The 24,998-nt window shown below is 45.2% G+C and overlaps 1 protein-coding gene across 2 annotated transcripts; it reads left to right on the top strand.

Annotated features, from left to right (window-relative positions):
* Positions 1 to 127: 127 nt before the first annotated feature.
* Positions 128 to 24,116, top strand: NRROS (negative regulator of reactive oxygen species; the record flags this gene model as incomplete). Of its 2 annotated transcripts, XM_082655526.1 has the most annotated exons (3): positions 163 to 238; positions 17,651 to 17,771; positions 21,912 to 24,116. In XM_082655526.1, the coding sequence occupies 2 exons, from the start codon at positions 17,664 to 17,666 to the stop codon at positions 23,880 to 23,882; spliced, it is 2,079 nt and encodes a 692-aa protein (XP_082511652.1). In that variant the 3' UTR covers positions 23,883 to 24,116. The 2 variants fall into 2 exon arrangements, with proteins under 2 accessions (XP_082511653.1, XP_082511652.1); XM_082655527.1 differs by lacking the exon at positions 17,651 to 17,771 and having other exon boundaries at positions 128 to 238.
* Positions 24,117 to 24,998: the final 882 nt, after the last annotated feature.

Raw genomic sequence — 24,998 nt, 5'->3', positions numbered from 1 at the left:
CCTGCCACCCACCCGCGGCGGCAGTTCTAAGATGCCTGCTCTCTGTGAGTGCTGAGTTGCTGAGCTGCTCGTTCTCCATGTGACTTCAGTTTCCGTCAGTTCCTTCCGCAAGTGCTAAAATAACCTGATGCCCCAGAGAGAGCAGGCAGTTCAACCCCGCGTTCGGCTGCTGTCGAGGAGGAGGCCAGAGCCCCGGGAGAGGATGCGCCCCGCGGAGCCGCCTGGGCCTGCGGGAGCCGTGAGTATTTCCTGAGGGGCAGCCGCGGTCCCTCCAGAAGCGGGCGGCTCGGAAGAGTGGGAAGGCAGGAGGTCAGCGTCCGTGGCCCACAGCTCGGGGCTGACGGGGAAGTTGTGGCTTGCTGCATCCAAGCTCCACCAGTTCTGTTTGGGGGCTACAGCTCTGGGTGGAGGTGGAAATACCTCCTTCTGGGAGACTTAGAGGTGGCGTGGTGTAGTGGAAACAGTGAGGGCTTCAGAGTCAGACCTGGGTCTGATTCCTGACTCTGTGGGGGGAATTCCTGAGCCTCGGTTTCTTTGTCTGCGAAACGGGAACAGTAATGCTCCCTCCCTGGGCTGGATGACTGGATGTAGTGAGACTGCTCTGTGAACACTCAGCCTGCCTTCCCTGCCCAACAACGTGGACTGAGAACCACGATTTCATAGATGAAGACCCTGCAACTCATTAACAACAACATATTTATGGATATCTTCCATGTGCAGGCGAGTTGGAGTTCAAGGTGTTGGGTGGGGCTAGAGCTGTGAAGAAGACAAAGCCCCTTCCCCACAGAGTGTGTATCCTTGGGAGATTCCCCTGGTTCTGTTACTTGAACCCACAGCCTGACTAGAGTCCAGGCCTCCGATCCCCTTGTACAGTGTTCTTCTGTAGCCCACGCAGCTTCTCCATGTGGGCTAGATTGTGGAGGATTCAGCATATATCCCCCTGCCCTCAGGAGCTGACAGAAGTAAGGAGCCACCGAGCGGGCTGTGTGCCGCCCACAGAATGGGCTGCCAGCTCACCGCATCCCTGAGGGGAGGTGACCACGTGTCCAACGGTGGCTGGGACTCCAGGAGGCTGAGGCAAGGTCCTAGGAATGGAGCCCCTGGATAGGGCTGGTCCAGGGTGGCGCACTTCCAGGTGGGAGTGAAGGGACTCCACGGGAGGTTTCTTCCATGACGGGAACAGCCTATTAGGAGTCTGGACAGCAGAATCATTCGAGTTTGTAGAGTTGGCCTTCTGAGGTCTCCTGTGTCCCCATCACCTACCGGCTGTGCTGCACAGACTCTTTCTGTGGAGGTTGATGGTTTACTGGGTTTTATAGCCCTGAGACTTATTTATTTTCCTCACATACCACATAGGTTTGTACATGTATGTTTGAGAGTTCCTAGAGGGGATTATAGAATCATGGGCCCCGGGGATGGGGGGTAACCTCAACTCCCGTCTTTAGGTTCAACAAAAATCAAAACCTCTTTCACAAAGAGGGTGATCTCATCTAATGGGCACCCTCATGGGAACTTCATGAACACCCATGTGAACCTGATCCCATAGAGTCCTTAAACCCATCATCCAAGAACAGGAGGCTCCCAAACAGAGAGCAGGCTCCTGGTAATTGCCCCGGGGCCTGTGTTAGGGATACATTGACCTGTCTGTCTCTAGTCTTTTTGATTCTTTCGAAAGAGTGATGCTAGTACTGATTGTAATTTGTGTTCTGGCTGTAGTGTGCATCCACATCACAAAGTGTGAGCTAGATTCTTGGATGGAACACTAGGTGTACCTCACATCATGCTCAGATCCACACTGTAACCACATACATTAGGGGAGGGTGGGCTTTCACCCGTGACTGAAAAACATTATCTTTCTAGGACATGCATGTATGGTCAGGGATGCTCACTGATGTATCTGCACATTAGTGACAAATATTTTTCTCTATTATTCTCATTTCCCCCAAAATTATTCTTCTCAACCTCATCATCAAATGAATGTTATGTGTTCAATATGTGGGGGGTTCTGGGCTATGTTAGATGCTGGTCTCTGAAAGCTCAGAGAGGTGAGGAGAGGGGAAAAGGCTACTGATCTTATCAAGCGTCACAAGCAACTGTCAACTTGAGTTTAGGGGTCGTTTAGTTTCACATGACAAAAACCTAACTGAGCTTGGTTTCAGGGGGGAAAAAAAAGAGGATTTATTGTTTCAAATGACCAAAAAGTCTATGAGGAATAGCTTCAGGCATGGCTGGATCTGGGTGCTCAAACATTGCCAGGCATCCATCTATCTCCATTCCTCACCTTTGCTTTCCTTTGTGTAGGCTTCATTATCAGGCAGATCCTAAAGCTGTTGAAAAAGATGGCTGCCTGCAGCTCTCAGCTTAATTCCCACCAGTTTGGCATCTGAAACAGGGAGAGGAAAGCCTCTTTTCTAATAGTCCTAGCAAAAATGTTTAGATTGATTCTCATGGGCTTGGCATCTGTGCTGTACCTGTTATAAACCAATCACTGTGGTTAAGGAATTAGGAGGCTCTGATGGGCCCAGCCTTGATCATAGGGCTCATCTTGGAGCATGAGTTGAGGCTAGACCCGAAAGAACACAGACTTGAAGAAAGGGAGGGGATTGGTCGCACAACAGTGTAAATATACTTAACACTAATGATTTCTACACTTAAAAATGGTTAAGGTGGTAAATTTTATGTTAGTGTATTTTACCACAAGTAAAACATTTTTTAAAATAAAAGGAAGAGAGAAAAGAAAGGAAGTGGTGGTCTCCTCAAAGGGGAATTGAGGAGCTGTTACCAGAAGGAGAAATGAACGTGGGTAGGCAAAACCAACTGATTTCCAGAGGGCGTGGAGTCAGCGGCTGAGACCAAACCACACGTGTCTTCTCATTTTGATGCGTGAGTGATTTCAGGCTGAAGAAAGGGCATAAAAGAGGAAGTAGAACCCTGTAGTGGTTCTCACTAGCGAGGTGGGCATGAGGAGCAGGGCTGGTGCTAAACGTGGCCACAAAACGCTGTGAGGACACAGGGACTCCCCACCTCCAACCTCAGCCCACAAGGTCACCTTGCTCAAGTGCTGTGCTGTGTGCCCCAAGAAACTTTCTGTTGGCCCCTCCAAGAAAGAAAAGAATCGGGAGGGGATTTTTCTTCACAAGGTAGCACTTGGGGCTCTCTGTCTTTCCACCCTGGCTCTCTTAAGCAGGACCTAAGTGTCTGAGGCAACCCAGCACCCACAATGTTGCTCAGGGGCTCATCTTGGGGTGCACATCATACTCCCCAATAACTTCATATCATTCTATTTTAGATGTCAGGCTGGACACTGGCCCCTCCTGATCGTCTCTACTTTTGCTCCTTATTAGGCCCAGCCATGATCCCTCAGGTCTCTCCTGGCTTTCCAGTGTCTCCCCTCAGTGGTCCCACCAAAGGGAAAGGCTGAGCTCTCTTCCTCAGCCTGTAGGGTCCGTGGCAAGTGGGTCTTTCCATGCCTGGCCCTGGGCCACCTCCTTCACCCTCAGACATGTTAATGGTCTCCCTATCACTGCCCAGCCTGACACCCTGAGACTTCCTCGTGGGACTCTCCTGATGGCCTTTTTCTTTTTCAGGTTCTTGTACCCTTCCTTGGGTCCCTAAACTGAAGTTTCCATTTTCACTAATGTTACTGTCTTCTTATTTCCTTCTAAATCCCCAGTTTTTTCTAGGCTTTCTAACTCTTTTTACAGAACCTCCAAAGGCCCTCATCTCTATCATAGGTACACCCCATGGCATTGACAGCGTACCTCATCCCCAGAGAAGACCATAGCCCTCTGAACACTCAGGGGTGCTATTCAGGATATCAAACACCACATGGAACGGGCACTGACCAAACAGAATGGACATTGTCCTTAGAAGCAGGGTCCTGGGGGCCCCTGCTGGGTCAGATGTTACCTCCTTGGTTGCTGGATCATGGGGGAGAGGGAACTGGGAGTTACAAGAGAGGGGCCAGGCAGCTGGGGTGGGGCTCATGGGATACCTGTTTACCAACAACTACTTACCTGTGCAACCCAGCTGAACATTCATCCAACATATATTCCTCCCATACAGGTGCGCATCGAGCACCTCCTACCTGGGCCAGAGCTCAGCTCTGGTTTTGGCTTCACTTTCTATAAGCCATGAGACTTAAGATATTCATTTTGGCCTTTTTGAAATTTGGATTTCTTATCTGTAAAATAGGGACAATAAGCAAGGACTCTAACATAGATATTTGTGCACAAATGTTCATAACAGTATTATTCACAATGACCAAAAGGTAGAAACAACCCAAATGTCCATTGATGGATGAATGGAGAAACAAAATGTGGTCTATATATTATTCAGTCATAAAAAGGAATGAATTTCGGATGCATGCTATAACATAGAGGGACCTTGAAACCCTTATCCTAAATGAAATAATCCAGGCAGGAAAGGACAGATGTTATATGATTCCACTTATATGTGGTACCTAGAATAGGCAAATGTATAGAAAGGGAATAGTGGTTATCAGGGGCTGAGGGGAGGGAAGAATGGGAAATTATTGTTTGATGGGAAAGAATTTCAGTTTGGGATAATGGAAAACTTCTAGAGAAGGATAATGGTGAGATTGCACAACAGTGTGAATGTATTTAATTCTACTGAATTGTACTCTCAAAAAGGGTTAAAATGGTAAATTATATGTATATTTTACCACAATAATAAATGGAGGTAATAATTCCTACTATGTAGAACTGTTGCAAGTATTACATGAGATCAAATTTCTATAAGAAGCCTTTGCAACCTCAAGTGCTATTATTATTATTATTATTATTAACCAGTAGCACTAAATTATCATCCAGTTGTTTTGGCTTTATCCAACAACTCCCTAAAAATCATTATTTGGGGGAGGGCGTTAAAAATATCACTACTCCCATTCCTCTGTGAACTCAAATAAGTGTTAGAGAAGGGCTTCCCTGGTGGCGCAGTGGTTGAGAGTCCGCCTGCCAATGCAGGGGACACGGGTTCATGCCCCAGTCTGGGAAGATCCCACATGCCGCGGAGGGCTGGACCCGTGAGCCATGACCGCCAAGCCTGCGTGTCCGGAGCCTGTGCTCTGCAACGGGAGAGGCCACAACAGTGAGAGGCCCCCATACCGCAAAATAAATAAATAAGTGTTAGAGAGAGAAAAAGAATTGGCCTTAAAACAGGTAACCCACCTTGCTAGTATAATTTGAGGATTTTTAAAAGCATAAAATTATCTCTCCTACTGTCCTGAAACTACACCATGAATGTTTTGTTATTTTTCATTATTACCTATATAAATACCTGTTAAAGAGCAGTTCATTAAAGAGGATATCATTCACTCTTTAGTATGAGCTGCTTTCCTGCTAATTCTGGCTGAGAACACTAAGGCAGTGATTATCAAATCTTTTTTTTTTTCTTCTTACAAGACAGAAACTTTTTTTTTCCCAAATAAAATAGCTGACTTTGCAATCTCAATTAAATTAAGATTAAATTAATTAAATTGACCCAGAAGATTGAAAAAGTAGGAACTTTTTTTTTTAAGGTTAAATCACTTGATATGCAGGGGCTTCCCTGGTGGCACAGTGGTTAAGAATCCACCTGCCAGTGCAGGGGACATGGGTTTGAGCCCTGGTCCGGGAAGATCCTACATGCTGCGGAGCAACTAAGCCCGTGCGCCACAACTACTGAGCCTGCGCTCTAGAGCCTGCGAGCCACAGCTACTGAGCCTGTGTGTCACAACTATGGAAGCCCGTGCACCTAGAGCCCATGCCCTGCAACAAGAGAAGCCACTGCAATGAGAAGCCCACTCACCTCAACGAAGAGTAGCCCCCAGTCGCCACAACTAGAGAAAGAACACACAGCAACGAGGACCCAAAGCAGCCAAAAATAAATAAATTAATTAATTGATTTTAAAAGTCAGTTGATATGCATTCTGAAGTATTTAGGGGGAGGTGTACGTATGACTCTAATCTGTTTTGAAATGCATCAAAAAATAAGATGGCTTGAAGGATGGATAGAAGGATAGGTAGATGGATAGATATGAGATTAAAAACAAATATAGTAAACTATTAATAGTAGAATCTAGGTAGTGGGTATACCAGTGATCACTGTTAAATTTTTTCAACTTTTCTGTATGTTAAAAATTTTCATAATAAAAATTGGGGGAAAAGTCAAATTACTATTAATACCCAATTACCACTCATATTCTTTCCATAAACATAAAAATAAAATATTTTTTTAAATGTAAGACTTCCATAGGCATTATAACTATACTATAGTAGCATGTTATTTGGATTATTGAATTATTGCACATCTGAACTATGAGGATATGATGAGGAGGTGACACATGTCCTGGGCCTTGAAGGATGAATAAGAGTTCAGCAGTTGGAGAATACCAGAAAAAGGGCCTTTCCCACAGAGGAAACAGTGTGTGATTTAGTCAGGGATAGCCAGTATCCCAGGATGGCTGGGGCTTGTGGAATTGACACTGAGTTTTGCTGGCTTCACAGACTAAGTTTGAATTGCAGCTCTAACATCTCTAGCTATGTGGCCCAAACCTTTGTGAGCCTCAATTTACCAAGTGTAAGATGAGGATGATAACATTTACTTGCTAGGATTTTGTGAGGATTATTATATGTAGAGCACCTGGCCTAGCACTTATCCCAATGTGAGCACTCAATAAACATTAGATACTACAGTTAAGAGCCTAGAAGACAATCTGGGAGCTTGAGTACTATCCCAGTTGAGCTGATCAGTTATCAGGAATCTATATCATTTCATTCCTCAGTTGCCCTCTTTCTCAAGGGAACCAGGGTCGGCTGGTTGGGTGGGAGTGATACATTTCCAGTCTGGGCAATAAATCTCGGTTATCACCTATAATTCCTTCCATCCATAATCTCCCACAGACTCTGGGTGTTGTCTCCTCTGAATATCCCAAGGCTCACACATGGAAGGGAGAAGGTACTGCAGTTCCTCTCTCTTAGTTAACACCAGCTCCCTATTTGCACAGAGGAACTCTGCCTTCCCTTTAGCCTGACACTACCTTATCTTACTAGTGTAATCCACAACATTTCCTTATTGACAAAGCCTTTTCACATACATTCTCTCATTCTTTTTTTTTTTTAATTCATTTTCTTATTTATTTTATTTTTGGCTGAATTGGGTCTTTGTTGCTGTGCGTGGGCTTTTTCTAGTTGTGGCGAGTGAGGGTTACTCTTCATTGCGGTGTGTGGGCTTCTCATTGCGGTGGCTTCTCTTGTTGCAGAGCAGGGCCTCTAGGCACACGGGCTCAGTAGTTGTGGCTCGCGGGCTCTAGAGCGCAAGCTCGAAGTTGTGGCACGCAGGCTTAGTTGCTCCGTGGCATGTGGGATCTTCCCGGACCAGGGCTCGAGCCCGTGTCCCCTGCATTGGCAGGCGGGTTCTTAACCACAGCACCACCAGGGAAGCCCTCTAATTCAGTCTTGACACAACCCTGTGAGGTCAGCAAGGCAGCTGTTATTGTCAACCAGAACCACCACAGGAGTGAAATGATCAGAGAGAACAAACCTATATACTGAACAGAAACAACAAGTTTGAAACGAATGCGTTATTGGTTGGGTGCCTATCCACAGAGAGTATGTATGTCTCTCTATACAAAGGAGACACCACCAGCCGCATAAGAACAAGGTGTTATCACCCCCGTGGGAGCAGATTTGCATCTTTTAAGACCTGTGGCCAGATGCAGCCTGTGTCTATGGAACGGGACAGAGTGACTTGACTTCTGTTGGTTCTAAAGGGCTGACCTTGACCACACAGGGAAGCTGGTTGACTCATTTGTAGCCCCGAGGAGACAAAGTCAGCAGGGTAGCACTCAGGCAGCGCTCCACACCCTGGCTGCCTGGCTTTGCTATAGGAAGAGCCCAAAGGAAGAAGAGCTGCTGTGGCCTCCAGCCTCCCTCCAGGTGGAGGCAGAGCCTCAACCTTTCCCAGACGAAGACTTTTCTCACAAGAGCCTTTGTGGAGCCTGGCTGACCAGGTGTGCTAGGCTCCGAGTAGGAAAAAGAGATCTGGATTTTAAACTGGTGCTTGGAAACCATGGCATTGCATTCTCTGTGGCACCTTGTCCGTGTCACTTCATTTCTCTGGCCTGAGTGTTCTCACCTCCGAAATACTGGTGGATAGTCCCTTCAGAATGCTGCATTTCTTCTCAAAAGGGTGGTCAGTTACAAAATTTGAATGAAAGTGCAGTTGCTAAGAGTCACATGCCACAGAACTGTCCTTCCTCACATAAATTCTTAGGACCACATATTCAAGGAGCATTCCAACAAATTCAAATGATGCAACTCCTCATTTCTTTGTCCAGATTTAAAGGGGGATCCAAGTCCTGGAAGCAAATGCAAAGGGGCCCCAATAGTACAATAGGGAAAATACAAAACAGAATGTGTAGTATATTTGTTAAAAAAATATGCATGCATCTGCATGTGTGTAGAAAATACTTGAAAGGGTACATACATGTCAGCATCTCAACAGTGGGGAGAATTGCACCTGATATTTACTTTGTCCACATCTGTATTTTTGCTTCTTTGTATTTTCTAATTTGCCAGCCATCAACTTCAATTACTATATTAAGATAAGCTTTTAAAGAATAGAAACAATCTATTATTAGTTAAAAATTAAAATATACGTCATAATCAGAGCCTAATAAATATCACTGAAATAGAGAATTTCTTATAATTACTTAGAATTGAGTTGATTGTGAGTGTGCTTAAAAGGATTATGTTTGGAGTCAATGGAAGAAAAAATATCACTGACTAATAACTAAAATAAGTTTTATTATACACACTACTTTTACTTTTCAGAGTCCAGGGGTTTTAGATCTGGGGTTGCATATTCCTAGCCCAGCCCCTGGAAAGGTGGCTGCAAAGGTAAAGGAAGAGCCCAGGGTAAGGGGACACATGGAACAGGTTCAAAGCCTGGCTCTTATCTTGAGTACATCACCAACTTCTTGGCCTCAATATCCTCCCCAGTAAAATGGGAATCATAATGCCTGTGTTGCAAGGTTATTACTGTATTAAGACAACTTTTATAACAAAGTTCAAAAAATAGTTTTTGTCATCATTATAGTATCCTCATCCCTGGGAGGCTGTCCACCTGCCTGTGCTTTAACACACATGGGGTGGCAGCTGCCTGTTTAGTGAGCAGGTTCCTGACATCTTTCTGTGTTGAATATATTGCTACTGAAACATTTTTAATTGCCACACATTATACCTATTGTATAGCTGTATCATAATGTATTTAGCCAATCCTTTCATTGTTGGACTTTTAGATGATTTCCACCTTTTTATTTTTATCACTGAATATTTGCAGTATTATCACTGAATACAGCAATGAATATTTCTGTAAAAATATTTTTACCTATACTGTAATTCCTAAGTATAAATCCCTAGAAGTGGAATTATTGTATAAAATAATGTTTTCAAGGTCTTTGATAAATCATGTTAAATTGTCCTTCAGAAAAAGTGTGCCAATTTGCTCTCTCCTATCTGCAGGATATGAGACAATTTCGGGGGGCACTCAAAAGCCATTGTATTGCCTATATTTTAACAAATTCATTATTTTTTAAAACTTGAAGTATAGTTGATTAACTCTGTTGTGTTAGTTTCAGGTGTACAGCAAAGTGGTTCAGTTATACACATACCTATCTATCTATTCTTTTTCATGTTCTTTTCCATTATAGGTTATTACAAGATACTGAATACAGTTCCCTGTGCTACACAGTAGGTCCTTGTTGGCTATCTATTTTATATATAGTAGTGTGTGTTTGTTAATCCTAAACTCCTAATGTATCCCTCCCCCACCCTTTTCCTCTTATGGTAACCATACGTTTATTTTCTATGTGAGTCTATTTCTGTTAACAAATTCATTATTAAGAGAGGAAGCCAGAGAAGCAAATTACGAGGCCTGAATTCACACATCTCAGTTCTAAATGCTCTCTTGTTCCAATCCTCAATTTGCAAGTTCTTTTTTTTTTTTGCGGTATGCGGGCCTCTCACTGCTGAGGCCTCTCCCGTTGCAGAGCACAGGCTCCGGACGTGCAGGCCCAGCGGCCATGGCTCACAGGCCCAGCCGCTCCGCGGCATGCGGGATCCTCCCAGACCGGGGCATGAACCCGTGTGTCCTGCACCGGCAGGCAGACTCCCAACCACTGCGCCACCAGGGAAGCCCTGCAAGTTCTTTTTTAACGAGTCAATATTCTTTGCAAAATATAGGAATGTTTGACCAAAAATACAACTGGTTCTTTACTTTTACAACTATTCTGCATTTTCTTTTACATGTAATTCCAAAATCAAAATTTAAAAATCTTTGGATGCGAAAGTACACATTTTGTACATTTCTCCAAAGAAGATATAGAAATGGCCAATAAACACATGAAAAATGTGCAACATTACTAGTCATCAGGGAAATGCAAATCAAAGCAACAAAGAGATAGCACTTCACACCTGCTAGGATGGCTATAATAAAAACGACAGAAAATGACAAGTGTTGGTGAGGATGAGGAGAAATTGGAACTTTAGTAATGTTGCAGACATCACACCCTTTACCTCTAAATAATTCACTGTGTATTTTATAAGAACAAGGATAGGGCTTCCCTGGTGGCGCAGTGGTTGAGAGTCCACCTGCCAATGCAGGGGACACGGGTTTGTGCCCCGGTCCGGGAAGATCCCACATGCCGCGGGGTGGCTGGGCCCGTGAGCCATGGCCGCTGAGCCTGCGCGTCTGGAGCCTGTGCTCCGCAACGGGAGAGGCCACAACAGTGAGAGGCCCGCATACTGCAAAAAAAAAAAAAAAAAATTAACAAGTAACTTTATTAATAAGATACTTTAAGACTATATTAATATCTTGTTTCCCAACAAATTTTCACTCTTTAGTTTTACCATCCCTTGTGATTCTTGCCTGTAGGGTGCACTTTGAAAAATACATTCTTGCATTCAGATTTCAGCTACTTTCTAATTTTCAGGTAGCATCATAACGCTTGAATGTGCTCCTTTGAAATATTACGTTCTGTTTTGTCTTTGTGTTCAAGCTTATCAAAGAGCGCACGTCCTGTTTTAGTTATGTTCTTTTTGTTGCTAAGATGCAACTTTTGGGCCAGCCTATGGGGGTGGTGATGGTGGTGAGGTGCTATCATGAAAAACCATGGAGCTTGGAAATGAGCCCAGCCATTTTCCAAGAACTACCAGGAACCAGAGAGGCAGACTTGAGCCCACCTCCCCACCCTCTCTCCCAGCCTTCGCAGTCTACCCTCTTGTCATTCTTCCTAGTCCATCTTCTCTGATCTTTGCCCTCTGTTGACTATCTCATTCCTTTCTTTCCATATGCCTTGTCGTCTAGCTTCTGCTTTTGCTTCCTCGTGGCAAATCCCTCAAAAATTCAACTCCACCTCCTCTCTCTGTGCCTCTTGGCTCCAATATCCACTGCTAATTCCCTAATTCTCTCCCTTGTCTCTCTGCGCTGAGATCACTCATAGGGTGACGGCCACAAGTAAGGAGTGACCTCCCTTGGTCAGGTGCTTCCTGAAGGTTCTGTCAGCTTGGTGGAGGTCCAGGTAGTGGTGAGGTCATAAGCTTCTCCTGAGGGCTGCCCCTCCAGAGGGACTGTGGGTCTGGTGGACAGAACAATTGACCTGGACAGTGGAAATTACAGTAGTACATCAACTGTGTTTCCTGAACCACAGTCAGGCCACGTGATCTAACACTTCTGTGCCCCTTTCAGGTGTGAGAGATGCTGTCTGGAAGCTCTAGTTTGAATGTCAAAATGTTAGAATTTTCAGGATATTTTAAAGGTTTATGTGTAATGCATTTTAAATTTAACAACTGTTTCCTGAGTACCTTTCTGAGAAGAAAGTTTGAAAAATGTACATTCCTGGAAATTTGGGGATAAAAGATTACCATAATCCCTCTCCCTTTAGGAACTCCAACATTTATTTTATTTTTCCCATTATTTTTTAATTTTGAAAAATTTCAAATTTACAGGAAAGTTAAAAGAAAGTACAGTGCTAAATTTTTCAGTTGGTAATAATTAGCTTTAATTCTCTCTCTCTCTCTCCCTCTCTCTGTCCTTCTCACTCTCTCTCTCTCTTTGTTGAGCCATTTGAAAGAAGGTTACATAAATTGTAGACATCATGAAATTTCACCCCTAAATACTTCAGCATGCATTTCCTAACAATAAGGCATTTATCTGTATAACCACAACATCATTATCATACCTAAGAAAATTAGCAATAATCTGGCAATATCATTTGTACATAATATCACCTAAAAAGACATCACTTAGTACACATGTAAATTTCCCCAATTGTCTCAAATTTTTCTTTTAGAGATTTTTTTAAAATCCGAAATCAACTCAAGGTACATGCATGGGATTTGGTTATTATGTTTCTTAGTCACTTGTAATCAGACCTCTCCCCTCCCCTGCCTTTCTTTGTTTTTCAAAACTGACTTTATTTTGAAGAGTCCAAGCCAGTTGTCTTGTAGGACATCTTACAGTCTGACTGGTTCGTTATGACTGGTTCAGGGCAAACAATTTTTGGCAAGGGTGCTACCAATATGGGACTTTGTGTTTCCCAAGGCACCACACCTGGAGACTCAGGATGGAGGTGGTCTCATCATGGGAGATGCTAAGTATAACCATTTGGTGACAGTTGAGATCACTCTTTTTTTTTTTTTTTGCTAAGAATCAGAGACCAGGGCTGCTTGCCTGAGGCATTCAAATACCTCTTGGTAGCAGGAATTATTTGAAGTGGTCATAGACTGGGGTTTCTGTTCTTTATTATCTGTTTTCTGTGGTCTGTGACCAGCTGCCCTTCCCTTTCTCCCAGGGTCCCAAGTGGGATCTGCTCTTTTATTTTTAAACAAAGGCGGACTCCCTTTCTGTGGAGTCCTCTACCTAGCACCCGTGCCTTTTGTGTTCAGTGATGTCACCATCACACGTTTACACTCCATACTTGTGCAAACTCTGCTTCTAGAGATTCTGCCCCTCATCCCCTCCCCCCGCCCCACCCACAACCAGTCTATAAATATTTGTTTCTAACACTGAGAGTTCCCCACTTTCACCTGCAAGACCTCTTTCTTTAAAGCTTTTTAAGCTTATCTGATTATTTTGCAGAGAAAATTCTCAGTTACATGCTAATGTATGGATAACACTCTTAGCACTTGCTAATAGTGGCATCAGCAAAGAGCTTGCAGTCCCAGCTCTGGAGGCAGCTGCTGTAGTAGTAGCAGCAGCTGGAGAAGGTGGGGAGGTGAGAGGGAGTGAGGAGGTGATGTTCAGGGTGCCCCCGAATACTAGAAATCCAGCATCCTTTCCTGAAAATGAATCAGAAAATACCAACAAAGCAAAACCAAAACTCAGGTCAGAGTTACTCCTTAGTATTCCCAAACGTTGAGTGTGAGGATACCTTTTTATGGACAAAAATACCTGTAGATCAGCCCTTCCCTGATGGTTGTGTTTTACTATCCGCTGATAAAGACATTCCATGACAACAGAAACCTATTTGGAATTAATAACCCTTAAAAGAATAAGCGATATTAATATTTTTAAAAAAATATTAATAAGGAATATTAATACAGGAAAACCTACATCCATGTGAAAAAAAATAGTGTACATGTGTGTTTGTCAGGGCTTCCCTGGTGGCGCAGTGGTTGAGAGTCTGCCTGCCGATGCAGGGGACACGGGTTCGTGCCCCGGTCCGGGAGGATCCCACATGCCACGGAGCGGCTGGGCCCGTGAGCCATGGCCCCTGAGCCTGCACGTCCGGAGCCTGTGCTCCGCAACGGGAGAGGCCACAACAGTGAGAGGCCGGCGTACTGCAAAAAAAAAAGAATGGGACTTACTATTTTCTGCTTCCACACTTGGAAAGAACTCTTCAACCTCTTTATCTGGTTTAAGAAGAACAGATACAAGCAGATTCTGTTAATGCCATCTGCTTCTCATGTCAGGATCTCAGGTCTTCTATGGGTTATTTTCCCAGTGGTCACCTAGACCAGGAGGAAACATGGTACTTTTTCAGACCCTACTTGGAAAATGGGTTGATTTGCTGTTCTTTTGTATTACTCTGTGGCTCCCACAGTGGTTCACAGCCCATGAAATAGGCACCCTTGTTCCAAGCCCTTTTAATTATAACAAGGGGAGGTTCCAGGTGACCCCATTTAAATTGTTAATGTCATACTGTCATGTGTGCTATCCATCATAATTGTTCTTCATTCACTTCCCTTTCTCCGCCAAAAATGTATCTAAGATGAGAAACATTTGGCTTAAAAAATGGATGTATTTTTCAGAAGATATCAGACAGATAGGAATAAAGTGGGATGGTTACTTTTTAAAAAGCACACTCAAGCGTAGACGCTCTCATACATCTGGAGACACTGTTGAGTGGTCCTCGCCCAGCTGAGGGTAAGTGTGGGTGGAGGGAAGCAGTCCTGTGCACACAGGAGGGGGCTCATGGGATTTTCCAATGAGACTTGGCATCCCAACTGTTTATCTTGTACTCCTCACCATGCCGTGGCTCTGAGGAAGGCTTCTGCAGCCACACACCCCAGGAAGAGTGTTTCTCAACCTAAACGGTTATTATTTTGAAAGTCTCTTATTGCTTTTCAGAGTCATTACATACCTTTTTGTTTTGTATTGTTCCAAGCCCATTCTCACTTACATCATTGTATCCGTCAGGCTCCAACCAGGAAACAGGAACACACAGATTATTTAAAACAGAGGAAATTTAATGCAGGAAATTGGCTACACGTGATGAAAGAGGCTGAGAAGCCAACCGGAGTACAGACAGTTAATCCAGAAATTAGCAACTTTGGGAAGCTGCCACCTCCCCTAGGTAGGGGGAGGATACTGGGAGGACTACCAGAGCCTGGGAGTCACCAGAAGAAACTCAAGGACTTCTCTAACCTCCCAGTAGTGCTCCCCATTGACCAAACCAGCCGGAGGCCAGCTGACACCCAGAGCCTTCAGAAATCAGTCCCTGCAAACCAGAGCTGGGTGGGGCAGGGTAAACTATGGCTCTGAGGACAAACTGCTCTCAACCAGCACAGTCATCTGTTACTGGGATTAGCTTTGTTTTTTTTTCTATTCAAATAAGTTTTTTCTGGAATTTATTAACGCAGAATTTGTAGTCCAACCTTCCCACGTAACTTTCACACATTTAGTTGGTAGAATGATTTACTCATTCTTCCACCAAATTATTCATTCTTTTCCCTTTTTTCTGTGGCTGTTCAATTACCTTGGAGATTACACATAGGAGTAACAATCACTCGTCCAGCTCACTGGTGTTAAGAACTCATAAATAATAATTGTTATTAAGTACCTTCATAGTTGAAGCACTTATGTATATACTATTTGATTCTCATAAAAATTCTGAGTAGTTATTATTATCTCTGTTTTATAACAGGATTATCTGAGTCTCGGAGAATTTATGTGAATTGCTCAAGGACAAATAACAAATACTGGAGCCAGAATTCAAATCCTGGTCTGTCTGGTTCCAAATCCCATAGTTTTCTCAGGCTGTCTCATGAGAGACGGAGTGCCCAGAGGGCACAGCAAGAGTTTTTCTGGGCTGGTTGACTGAGTTTAGGAGAAAGGAGAAAATATGCTTTAAATTTGCAAAACTTTTCTTGTTGACCCAGAAATTAAAATTACACTCTGGGCATAACGGACACCAGACCCATCGAGCATTCCAGTCTGCACTCTAGACCTGAACACATCTAAACTCAGTATCAATATACAGGGTTGACTGTTCTAAAAGGCTCAGTGTCACAGCAGCATGTACCATCCCAAGCCTGACAGAGGAGATGAAGGATGAAGGGAGTAAGTCCATGGTTCCCATCTTTCTCTCTCTCCTCAATTCAAACCCAGTGAAATTTGAATGTTGGACAAATAATGAATTTTTTTTAGTATAAGTATGTCCCAAATATTGCATGGGACATATTTACACTAAGAAGTTGTTTTTTGTTTATCTGGCATTCCAACAGCATCTTGTAATTTGCTAAGTCTGGCAACCTTATCTCAAGGTGGGCAGTGATCCTACGATGTGTGTGTGTGTGTGTGTGTGTGTGTGTGTGTGTGTGTGTATTGGGAGTTCACTGAGGACAGGAGCCCATATGGCCCTGTTTTTGCCATCTGTGCCCTGTACGTGCCATGAGGTAATAATTCCTGCACAGGTGCAGAAGTAGAAGGAGAGCCTGGGAAGGGGACTCCCAGTGTCTGGCAAATATGGCTGAATTCTGAATTGGAGGTTCCCTCTGTGGTAAGGAAAGCTGGCCTGACCTGAAGTGAAAGTTAAAGCTGACTTACCTGGATTCACTTAGCTTTTCTGTTAGTCTTTCACTGGTGAGTATTCAAATCTGACCAGAAGGTTAAAATTAGCCTTAGAGATGTGTAAACTTATTCAAAGAAAGGGAAAGAGGAAGGGGCCCAAGATGGCTAGATGCGTCAGGCAGAAATGTCTGTGAGTCCCATGGAATAGGTGAGGAGTCCATGTTAGCACTGGAACTGCTGGCCCAGGAGACAATTCAAGGGCAGACCCTGTGGTCCTTCCTGTGGTCCTTCCTGGGGGGATGTCAAGGAGAGGACGGGGCAGGCAAAATGCTGGGACCAGGCTCTTGCCTCTGATTCTGAGGAATGCAGAGCTAGGAGGGGATGCCACTGGCTATAAACTCTCCCAACAAGAGGGTAGTCAATTCAACAGCGCCTACTGGGAGAGAAATTACCCTGGCTACTCATCCTAGAGCTTGGGGGTGGGGGTTCTGGGGGCTACTTCCAGCCCTGCCACTAAGTCGATCTGGAACCTTGAATAAGCCCTTATTACCTGTGGCCTTTTTATCTTTGGCCCTGTAAAAATGTGGCAGTGGAGGGTATATTACATTTCCATTATGGTTTCTCTTAGTTCTAAAATTCTATTGGTCTATGTATAATTTTATGCCTTCTCATGACTCCAGTTGTGTGCTCACCGGCCAGGTAAGAGAGCCGGTAACCACACTTCATCAATAACCCTTATTATATCTGAAGATTGCTTTTTCATTTTTCCCTCAGCATTTTCCCTCATGCAGGCAAAATATCAAAATCCTTTTTTCAAAGGTCTCTATTCAAATGAGTTAATCAGTGAGGTCTACTCTTTTCTAAAAGCCTCATGTTGACACAGCAATTAGTAACTCTATGAGACCAGAGGCTACAATTAATGTTTCAGTCCCAGTTCACTATTCATTCATTCAGCAGATATTTATTGAGCTCAGGTGATGCATGGCAGATTTGAGCTTTGAGAGGAACATTTCAAGAGAACTATGAAACATGGCAAACTCTAGGTGACCTGAGACCCAGTTCCTCAAATGATTTGCTTCTCTCTTCTGTTGCTGGACTCTTGGGAGTTTCAGGTTCAGCCACCTGCCCATCAAATGGTAGAAGCAAAATGAAAATGAGTTCTTGTTGACAGTTGAGTGAGAGGTTAAATGTGTTGGCTAAGTTGAGGTATTTGAATAATCTGTGGGTTTCCACCTCCCTGTAGCCGTGGGCCTCCAACAGCGGACATACTGAGAACTGGCTCTTTCTCCCGGGAGCGCATAGCATCCCTCTGGGATATCCTTCTCTTACCCGCTTCTTCCTTGCCCTCTGTCCACAGTGCTGCACTTGAGATGGAGTTACTGCCCCTCTGGCTCTGCCTGGGTTTTCACTTCTTGACAGTGGAATGGAGGAATCCAAGTGGAAATGTCATGGCCACTTCCCAAGGGGGCTGTGAGTTGGTGAGTTTTCCTGGGCACTCCAAGTTGTCTGTTGCTCCTGTCCTGACGAGGTTGGGTCCATTTGGAAAGCTGATGGATTGTCAGTCAAGGAGGGAAGGGAATGAATGAGTCTGAATCACTCTGTACCTACTTACCACGATGCCATGTGCAAGCTGCTCTTTAATCAAAGGTAAAGATGATGCCTGGGAAAGGCCCTGCCCCACCTTTCTCATACCTGCTAAGGACAGGTGATCCCAGAGACAGGCCAAGGTCAGCCACCTGGAACAAGAACACCTTGTTAAGAATCTGGATGATGGAGCTCCACTAATGGTATCAGAATCTCTTGGTGGGGGGGAATATTAAAGTTGAAGAAGCCCTGACTCAGAGTCTGTGTGTGAGCCCACGGCAAATGCCTAACCAGCTGTACTGAAGAGCACGCTGCCCAGGCTGCCCTGCACAGCAACGTCCTTGACCACGCTCAGGCTTACAGCAATCCAGGGAGAGATGCCTGAGCTTTCACGGTTCACCCTCTCCAGGGCTTTCAGCCTATATGTGGACGCAGACTTGGCTCCTAATAACTGAGCACTCTCTAGAAATTTTCTCCTTTGCCTATAACTTAGTGGTATTAAAAGTTGAGCAACATACATTTAATGAATATTCCTTGAGCCGTGTTATATACTGGGCACTGGGAAGACAAAATGGATGTCAGGGTTAATAACATTCAAAAATGTGTTCTTAAAGCTGATGAATCTTAAAAACCCAGCTGGTCGTGGTTCTTGACCACTTTTAGTAACCTCTAACCACTGCGCTGAAGTAGACTCCGGTAGGGGGTAGGGATTGTGAGCCAGACCAGGTTTAAATCCCAGCCCCACCACTTACTAGCTGGTGACATTGGGCCAATCTGTGCTTCAGTTTCCTCATCTGTAAAATATGTAGGTAATAATAGTACCAACCAATAATACCATAACACTGGGTTGCAATGATGACTAAATGAGTTAATGTATGTAAAGCACTCAGAACAGTGCCTTGTGTGTAGTAAGTGCTATGTGTTTTATCTACTGTTATTATTCTTTTTTGCGGTACACGGGCCTCTCACTGTTGTGGCCGCTCCCGTTGCGGAGCACAGGCTCCGGACGTGCAGGCTCAGCGGCCATGGCTCACGGGCCCAGCTGCTCGGCGGCATGTGGGATCTTCCTGGACCGGGGCACGAACCCACGTCCCCTGCATCGGCATGCGGACTCTCAATCACTGCACCACCAGGGAAGCCCTGCTGTTATTATTGTTGTTAGTCTCTGTCATACAGACGTCCATTATTCCCTTACAGAGACAATGAAAGATTAACTTCACAGTAGTTAATTCAGGAGTTACCAGGCATAAGAAGAGGAGGGAATAAAGCGCAAGTTCTTTGACAGCTTGCAGGGTTCAGGCTAGACTCCCTGCCTGACCCTCTGCAGCCTGGTGGGCAGGAGTAGGGACTCGGCTACCAGTGAGATCAAAGAGTGGCTTTCCAGTGCTCTTTTGAATTGAGGGTTGAGAGTTTGAAAGTCCAGCTACTCTCCAAAGCCCCTCCTTGCATTAGCCATGCAACATTATCACGAAGTGTATGTGGTAAGCTTTCTTGGGCTCTGATGGCCACGTGGACTTTTTGCAACACGTCAGTGGGGCTGCAGGAATTGCAGAGACATGTCCCCAGCAACTGCAGCAACTCTGGTGAAACAGGGTCTCACAGCTTGAGGAAAGCCCCTAACAACAGCACTCTCCAGTCCCCACGGGGGGAAGACCAACACTTACTCAAATAAAGAAATACATCTTGTTTCTGTGTGGGGAGATTCAATTTTGTAAAGATGTCAGTTCTCCCCCAAATTACTCTGTGATTATAATGCAATCCCAATCAAAACTCCAAAGACTTTTTTGGGGGGGAGGGGAGGTGTAGAAAGAACTAGAAAAATTCATTCTAACATTCATCTGGAAATTAGATATAACTCAAATGCTCAACGATAGGAGATTAACTAATTAGAGCATGCTAATAATTGTTCCAGCAAACATTTATTAAGCATTTATGTGACAGGTTCTATGTTAAGTGCTTTACATAAACAATCACACTGAAACCTAAAAAAAAAAAAAACCCAAGGGAAAATTACAAGTATAATTTACATTTTACAGATGGTGTAATGAAGGTCCCAACTGGTTAGGTACCAGCCCAAGCTCACCCATTTGATAAAAAGCAGAATCAAGATGGGCTGATCGTAGAGATCTGGCTCTTAGCCACTGTGCTATTCATGCAATGAACTAATATACAGTTGCCTAAAAGAATGTGATCAAATTTACTTTTATTGCCAAGGCAATATATCTATCACATATTATTAATGGGGGAGGGGAGGAAGTCGCTTACTGAATGGTTTGTAGAGTACAGTCTCATTTTAAAATGTTTTTTATTTTTTATTTAAAATTGAAGTATAGTTGATTTACAATGTTGTGTTAGTTTCAGGTATACAGCAAAATGATTCATATGTGTGTGTGTATATATATATATATTCTTTTTCAGATTATTTTCCTGTACGGGTTATTACAAAATATTGAGTACAGTTCCCTGTGCTATACAGTAGGTCCTTGTTGGTTATCTATTTTATATACAGTAGTGTGTATATGTTAATCCCAAACTGCTGATTTATCCCTCCCTAATGGTAACCATAAGTTTGTTTTCTATGTCTGCAGGTCTATTTATGTTTTGTATATAAATTCATTTGTATCCTTTTTTTTTTTTTTTAAAGATTCCACATATAAGCGATATCATATGATATTTGTCTTTCTCTGTCTGGCTTACTTCACTTAGTATGATAATCTCTAGGTCCACCCATATTGCAAAGAAAAATTTTTTTAAGTTAGAGAATGTCTTTGGAAAAGAGTCCAGAGGAGATGTAACAAAAGGTTAACTACGTTTCTTTGAAGGAGAGGCTGAGGTTACTGAATAGTTTAATTTTCATTATTTCTATAGTGGATCAATTTTTAATCATGAGAAGTTTTATTTTAATAATCAGATAAAGAACTTGGGGTTCCAAGAGGTTAATTCCTTGCCCAGAGACCAAAGCTAATAAGTGTCAGAGCCAAGGTTCAGACTTGAGTCTGTCATCTTTTCCAAAGCTGTGCTTCTTCCTCTCTCTCAGGAGTTTTCTCCCCTGTTCCACTACTCTGCTTGCCCCGTGGGACTGGGCCCACAATTTTAGGCAATCACTGACCTTGTTGTACTGACCAATCTGTGGAAAGAAATGCCATTGCCCTTCCAACTCATCACTTAAAACTTTTTTCCTGGACACCGAAGGGATACCCTGTGGATGATTGCTTTTCCCAATCTTGTAGAAAGTGGGCTGAAGGAAAGTATCCTGAGGTTTGTGTGATTCCTGCAGTGAGACCAGACCCATCCGTCCTGGCAGCTTCGCCACACAGTCGCGGTAGGATGGCGTTCAGGAAAAGCACTGGATTGGGCAATAAGACCTCTGGGCTCCGGTCCCAGCTCTGTCACTGGCTCTTCACCTGTCCTCTCCAGACCCTTTTACTTCTCCGTATGATTCAGGCTGGTGATGAACTCTCACGTCCTCTTGAGCTGTAATATTTATCAATCGAGAGCGTAGAGGAGCCTCCCAGGCAAAATTCCTTCAGGTAAAATGAAGATGCCACAGTGCTGCTGGTTCTTGGGCAGCGTCCCTGTTAAACACACAGTGTTATGATCATAGCGATAACAATGCAATAGTGACCATTTGCATTAATAGCGTCCACTGTGTGCCAGGCACTGTGCAGCCTCTTGCCTAATCTCACTACAATCCTCTGAAGTAGGTGCTAACTTTATCTCCATTTTTCTGAGGAAACAATAGATTTAGACTAAATTATTTGCTCAAGGTCACATAGGGAATAAATGGCAGAGGTGGGATTCAAACCCAAGTAGAGACCTGATCCTCAGTTCCTCTCTGTAGTTAACACCAAACTGCAATACAATGGTCAGCACTCAGCACCTGATGGACAGGTTCTCAGATCTTCTCTAATATGCTGTGTGTGTTGAGTGAGGCCTGGAGCCTTAGTGAACAGTCTGATGAGTGAACTAAGTTTCTTTACACAAACCCTCACCTCAGAGGCCCCCGCCCTGCTGACGTGTGTTTTTGGACCTAGCTGGATGGAGTCGCTGACTGTCGAGGGCAGAACCTTGCTTCAGTGCCCAGCAATCTCCCACCATCCTCCCAGACACTCCTCCTGGATGCCAACCCTCTCAAGACCCTGTGGAACCACTCGCTGCAGCGTTACCCTCTCCTGGAGAGCCTCAGTCTGCACAGCTGCCACCTGGAGCACATCAGCCGTGGCGCCTTCCAGGAGCAGGCTCGCCTGTGCAGCCTGGCACTGCCTGACAACTCACTCTCCGAGAGCTACAAGGAGACGGCAGCTGCTCTCCACGGCCTGCGGGGTCTGCGCAGGCTGGACTTGTCAGGGAACTCCCTAACGGAAGACATGGCGGCCCTCATGCTACAGAACCTCTCTTCGCTGGAGTCCGTGTCCCTGGCCAGGAACACCATCATGAGGCTGGATGACTCTGTCTTTGAGGGCCTGGGCCGCCTCAGGGAGCTGGATTTGCAGAGGAACTACATCTTTGAGATTGAGGGTGGTGCTTTCGACGGCTTGCCTGAGCTGAGACACCTCAACCTGGCCTATAACAACCTTCCTTGCATTGTGGACTTCGCCCTCACCCAGCTGCGGTCCCTCAACGTCAGCTACAACGTCCTGGAGTGGTTCCTGGCATCGGGGGGAGAGGCCACCTTTGAGCTAGAGACGCTGGACCTCTCTCACAATCAGCTGCTGTTTTTCCCCCTCCTGCCTCAGTGCAGCAAGTTGCACACCCTCCTGCTGCGGGACAACAACATGGGCTTCTACAGGGACCTGTACAACACCTCGTCCCCGCAGGAGATGGTGGCCCAGTTCCTCTTCATGGACGGCAATGTGACCAACATCAGCACCGTCAACCTCTGGGAAGAGTTCTCTTCCAGTGACCTCTCTGATCTCCGCTTCCTGGATATGAGCCAGAACCAGTTCCAGTATCTGCCAGACGGTTTCCTGAAGAAAATGCCTTCCCTCTCCCACCTGAACCTCAACCAGAATTGCCTGATGACGCTCCACATCCGGGAGCACGAGCTGCCAGGAGCGCTCACCGAGCTGGACCTGAGCCAGAACCAGCTGTCGGAGGTGCACTTGGCTCCGGGGCTCCCTGGCTGCCTGAGGAGCCTCCGGTCCTTCAACCTGAGCTCCAACCAGCTCCTGGGTGTCCCCACTGGCCTTTTTGCTGATGCCAGTAACCTCGCTACAATCGACATGAGCCACAATCAGATCTCACTTTGTCCCCGGCCGGGGGACTTAGACCCCGGGGGCACCCCCGGCTGTGTGGATTTCAGAAATGTGGCATCTTTGAGGAGCCTGTCTCTGGAGGGCTGTGGGCTGGGGGCACTACAAGACTGCTCATTCCAGGGCATGGCCCTCACCCACTTAGACCTGTCTGGTAACTGGGGGCTTCTGAATGGGAGCATCGCCCCTCTCTGGGACATTGCCCCCACGTTACAGGTCCTGTCTCTCAGGAACGTGGGCCTCAGTTCCGGCTTCAAGGAGTTGGACTTCTCTGGGTTTGGGAATCTGAGGGACTTGGATCTGTCGGGAAATGCCTTGACCAGTTTCCCAAGGTTCAGGGGCAGCCTGGCCCTGCAGACCCTGGATCTCCGCAGAAACTTGCTCACGGCCCTTCCTCAGAGGGCTGTGTCTGAGCAGCTCATGGGGAGTCTGCGGACCATCTACCTCAGTCAGAATCCATATGACTGCTGTGGGGTGGAGGACTGGGTGGCCCTGCAGCGCCTGCACACTGTCGCCGACTTGGCCATGGTCACTTGCAACCTCTCTTCCAGGATCATTCGCCTGACGGAGCTGCCCAGAGGCGTTCCTCAGGTCTGTAAGTGGGAGCGGGTAGACATGGGCCTGCTGTACCTCGTGCTCATTCTTCCCAGCTGCCTCACCCTGCTGGTGGCCTGCACTGTCATCTTCCTCACTTTCAGGAAGCCTCTGCTTCAGGTAATCAAGAACCGCTGCCACTGGTCCTCCATATACTGACCTGGCTACGTGCCAACATTAGAAACTTGGTCTGTACACGTAAGGACACTTTCTCTGCCAGGTTTCAAGATCTGGTGCAGAGGACAAGTCTGAAGAACTGAGGTTTAAATTAAAGTTTAAAATGTTTCCATCCCTTAGTTGTCCCAAGTTCTTCCTCTATCATTGTGACGCATCCTCAATCATCCTGGTAAAATATTTATTAAGTGACATCTTATGAAAATAAAAAATGTGTCTTATAAATATTTTTTAAATCAAATGCAGCTTGTGTTTTTTTCTTTCCTTACTTTTTTCTTTTTGGTCGTTTCACTTAGATTATTTTTGTGCCCTTCCCTTGGTGACATCCATGGAACAGGTGAGAAAGGGAAATCGTTCAGTGCTACCCTACGGCAAAAACCACTCCAAGAGCACATCCTATGGATGGCGAGAGCCAGTGTTCTGAGGGTTCCCCAAGGACAAGTCTTTCAGAGCCAAGCTGGGTAGTCTGAGATGGGACCTCTCGCCTCCTGCCTTGGCTTGCATCACCGCTGCAGCCAGAGTGGGCCTGCGGCAGAGTCCTCTCTGGGGGCCCTGGTTCCCGCCTGGAGTCTCCAGCAGGCAAACCTGACCCTTCCGTGGAAAAGTTAAGAGAACAATAACCGAGAGCCCTGAGTTTATCCAGGCAGTCACTGAACGCTGGGCACAGTCCTTGTTCTAAGGGAAAGTAAAGAGGACTGCAGAAAGGAGAGAATTCTACTAACTTGTGAACTGCCCCTACTGTCCACAAAACCCACAAACAACTTCTTAGCAGATATTCAGTATCTGTACTCACTACATTCCTAGTTTCCTTTCTCCTTCTCTCCCCTCAGTGAACGATTTCTATGCTCTTCTCTGAGGAAAAGATCATAAAGACACAGCCCTTTTGGTAGTTGAGAATTTACTCTGTCCTTGCCTTTTTATCCCTGCTTACTAAATCATAAAGGGCCTAATGCAGGGGTGGTGTGGGGATGGGGAGGGGATAGAAATCCCACAGGCTGATTACTGTTACCCTGAAGGCTAAGTGTCAACAGAAACGTTTAGGCAAACCAAAGTGGTAAAATCAGTGGTCTCACTTTGGCAAAGCAGTAACTTCCCTGGAAT

This window comes from Grampus griseus (genome assembly GCF_964374135.1).
Source record: "Grampus griseus genome assembly, chromosome: 5".
NCBI lineage: Eukaryota > Metazoa > Chordata > Mammalia > Artiodactyla > Delphinidae > Grampus > Grampus griseus.
Note: the sequence above shows the minus strand (reverse complement) of the source record. Positions and strands in the feature narration are given on the sequence as shown.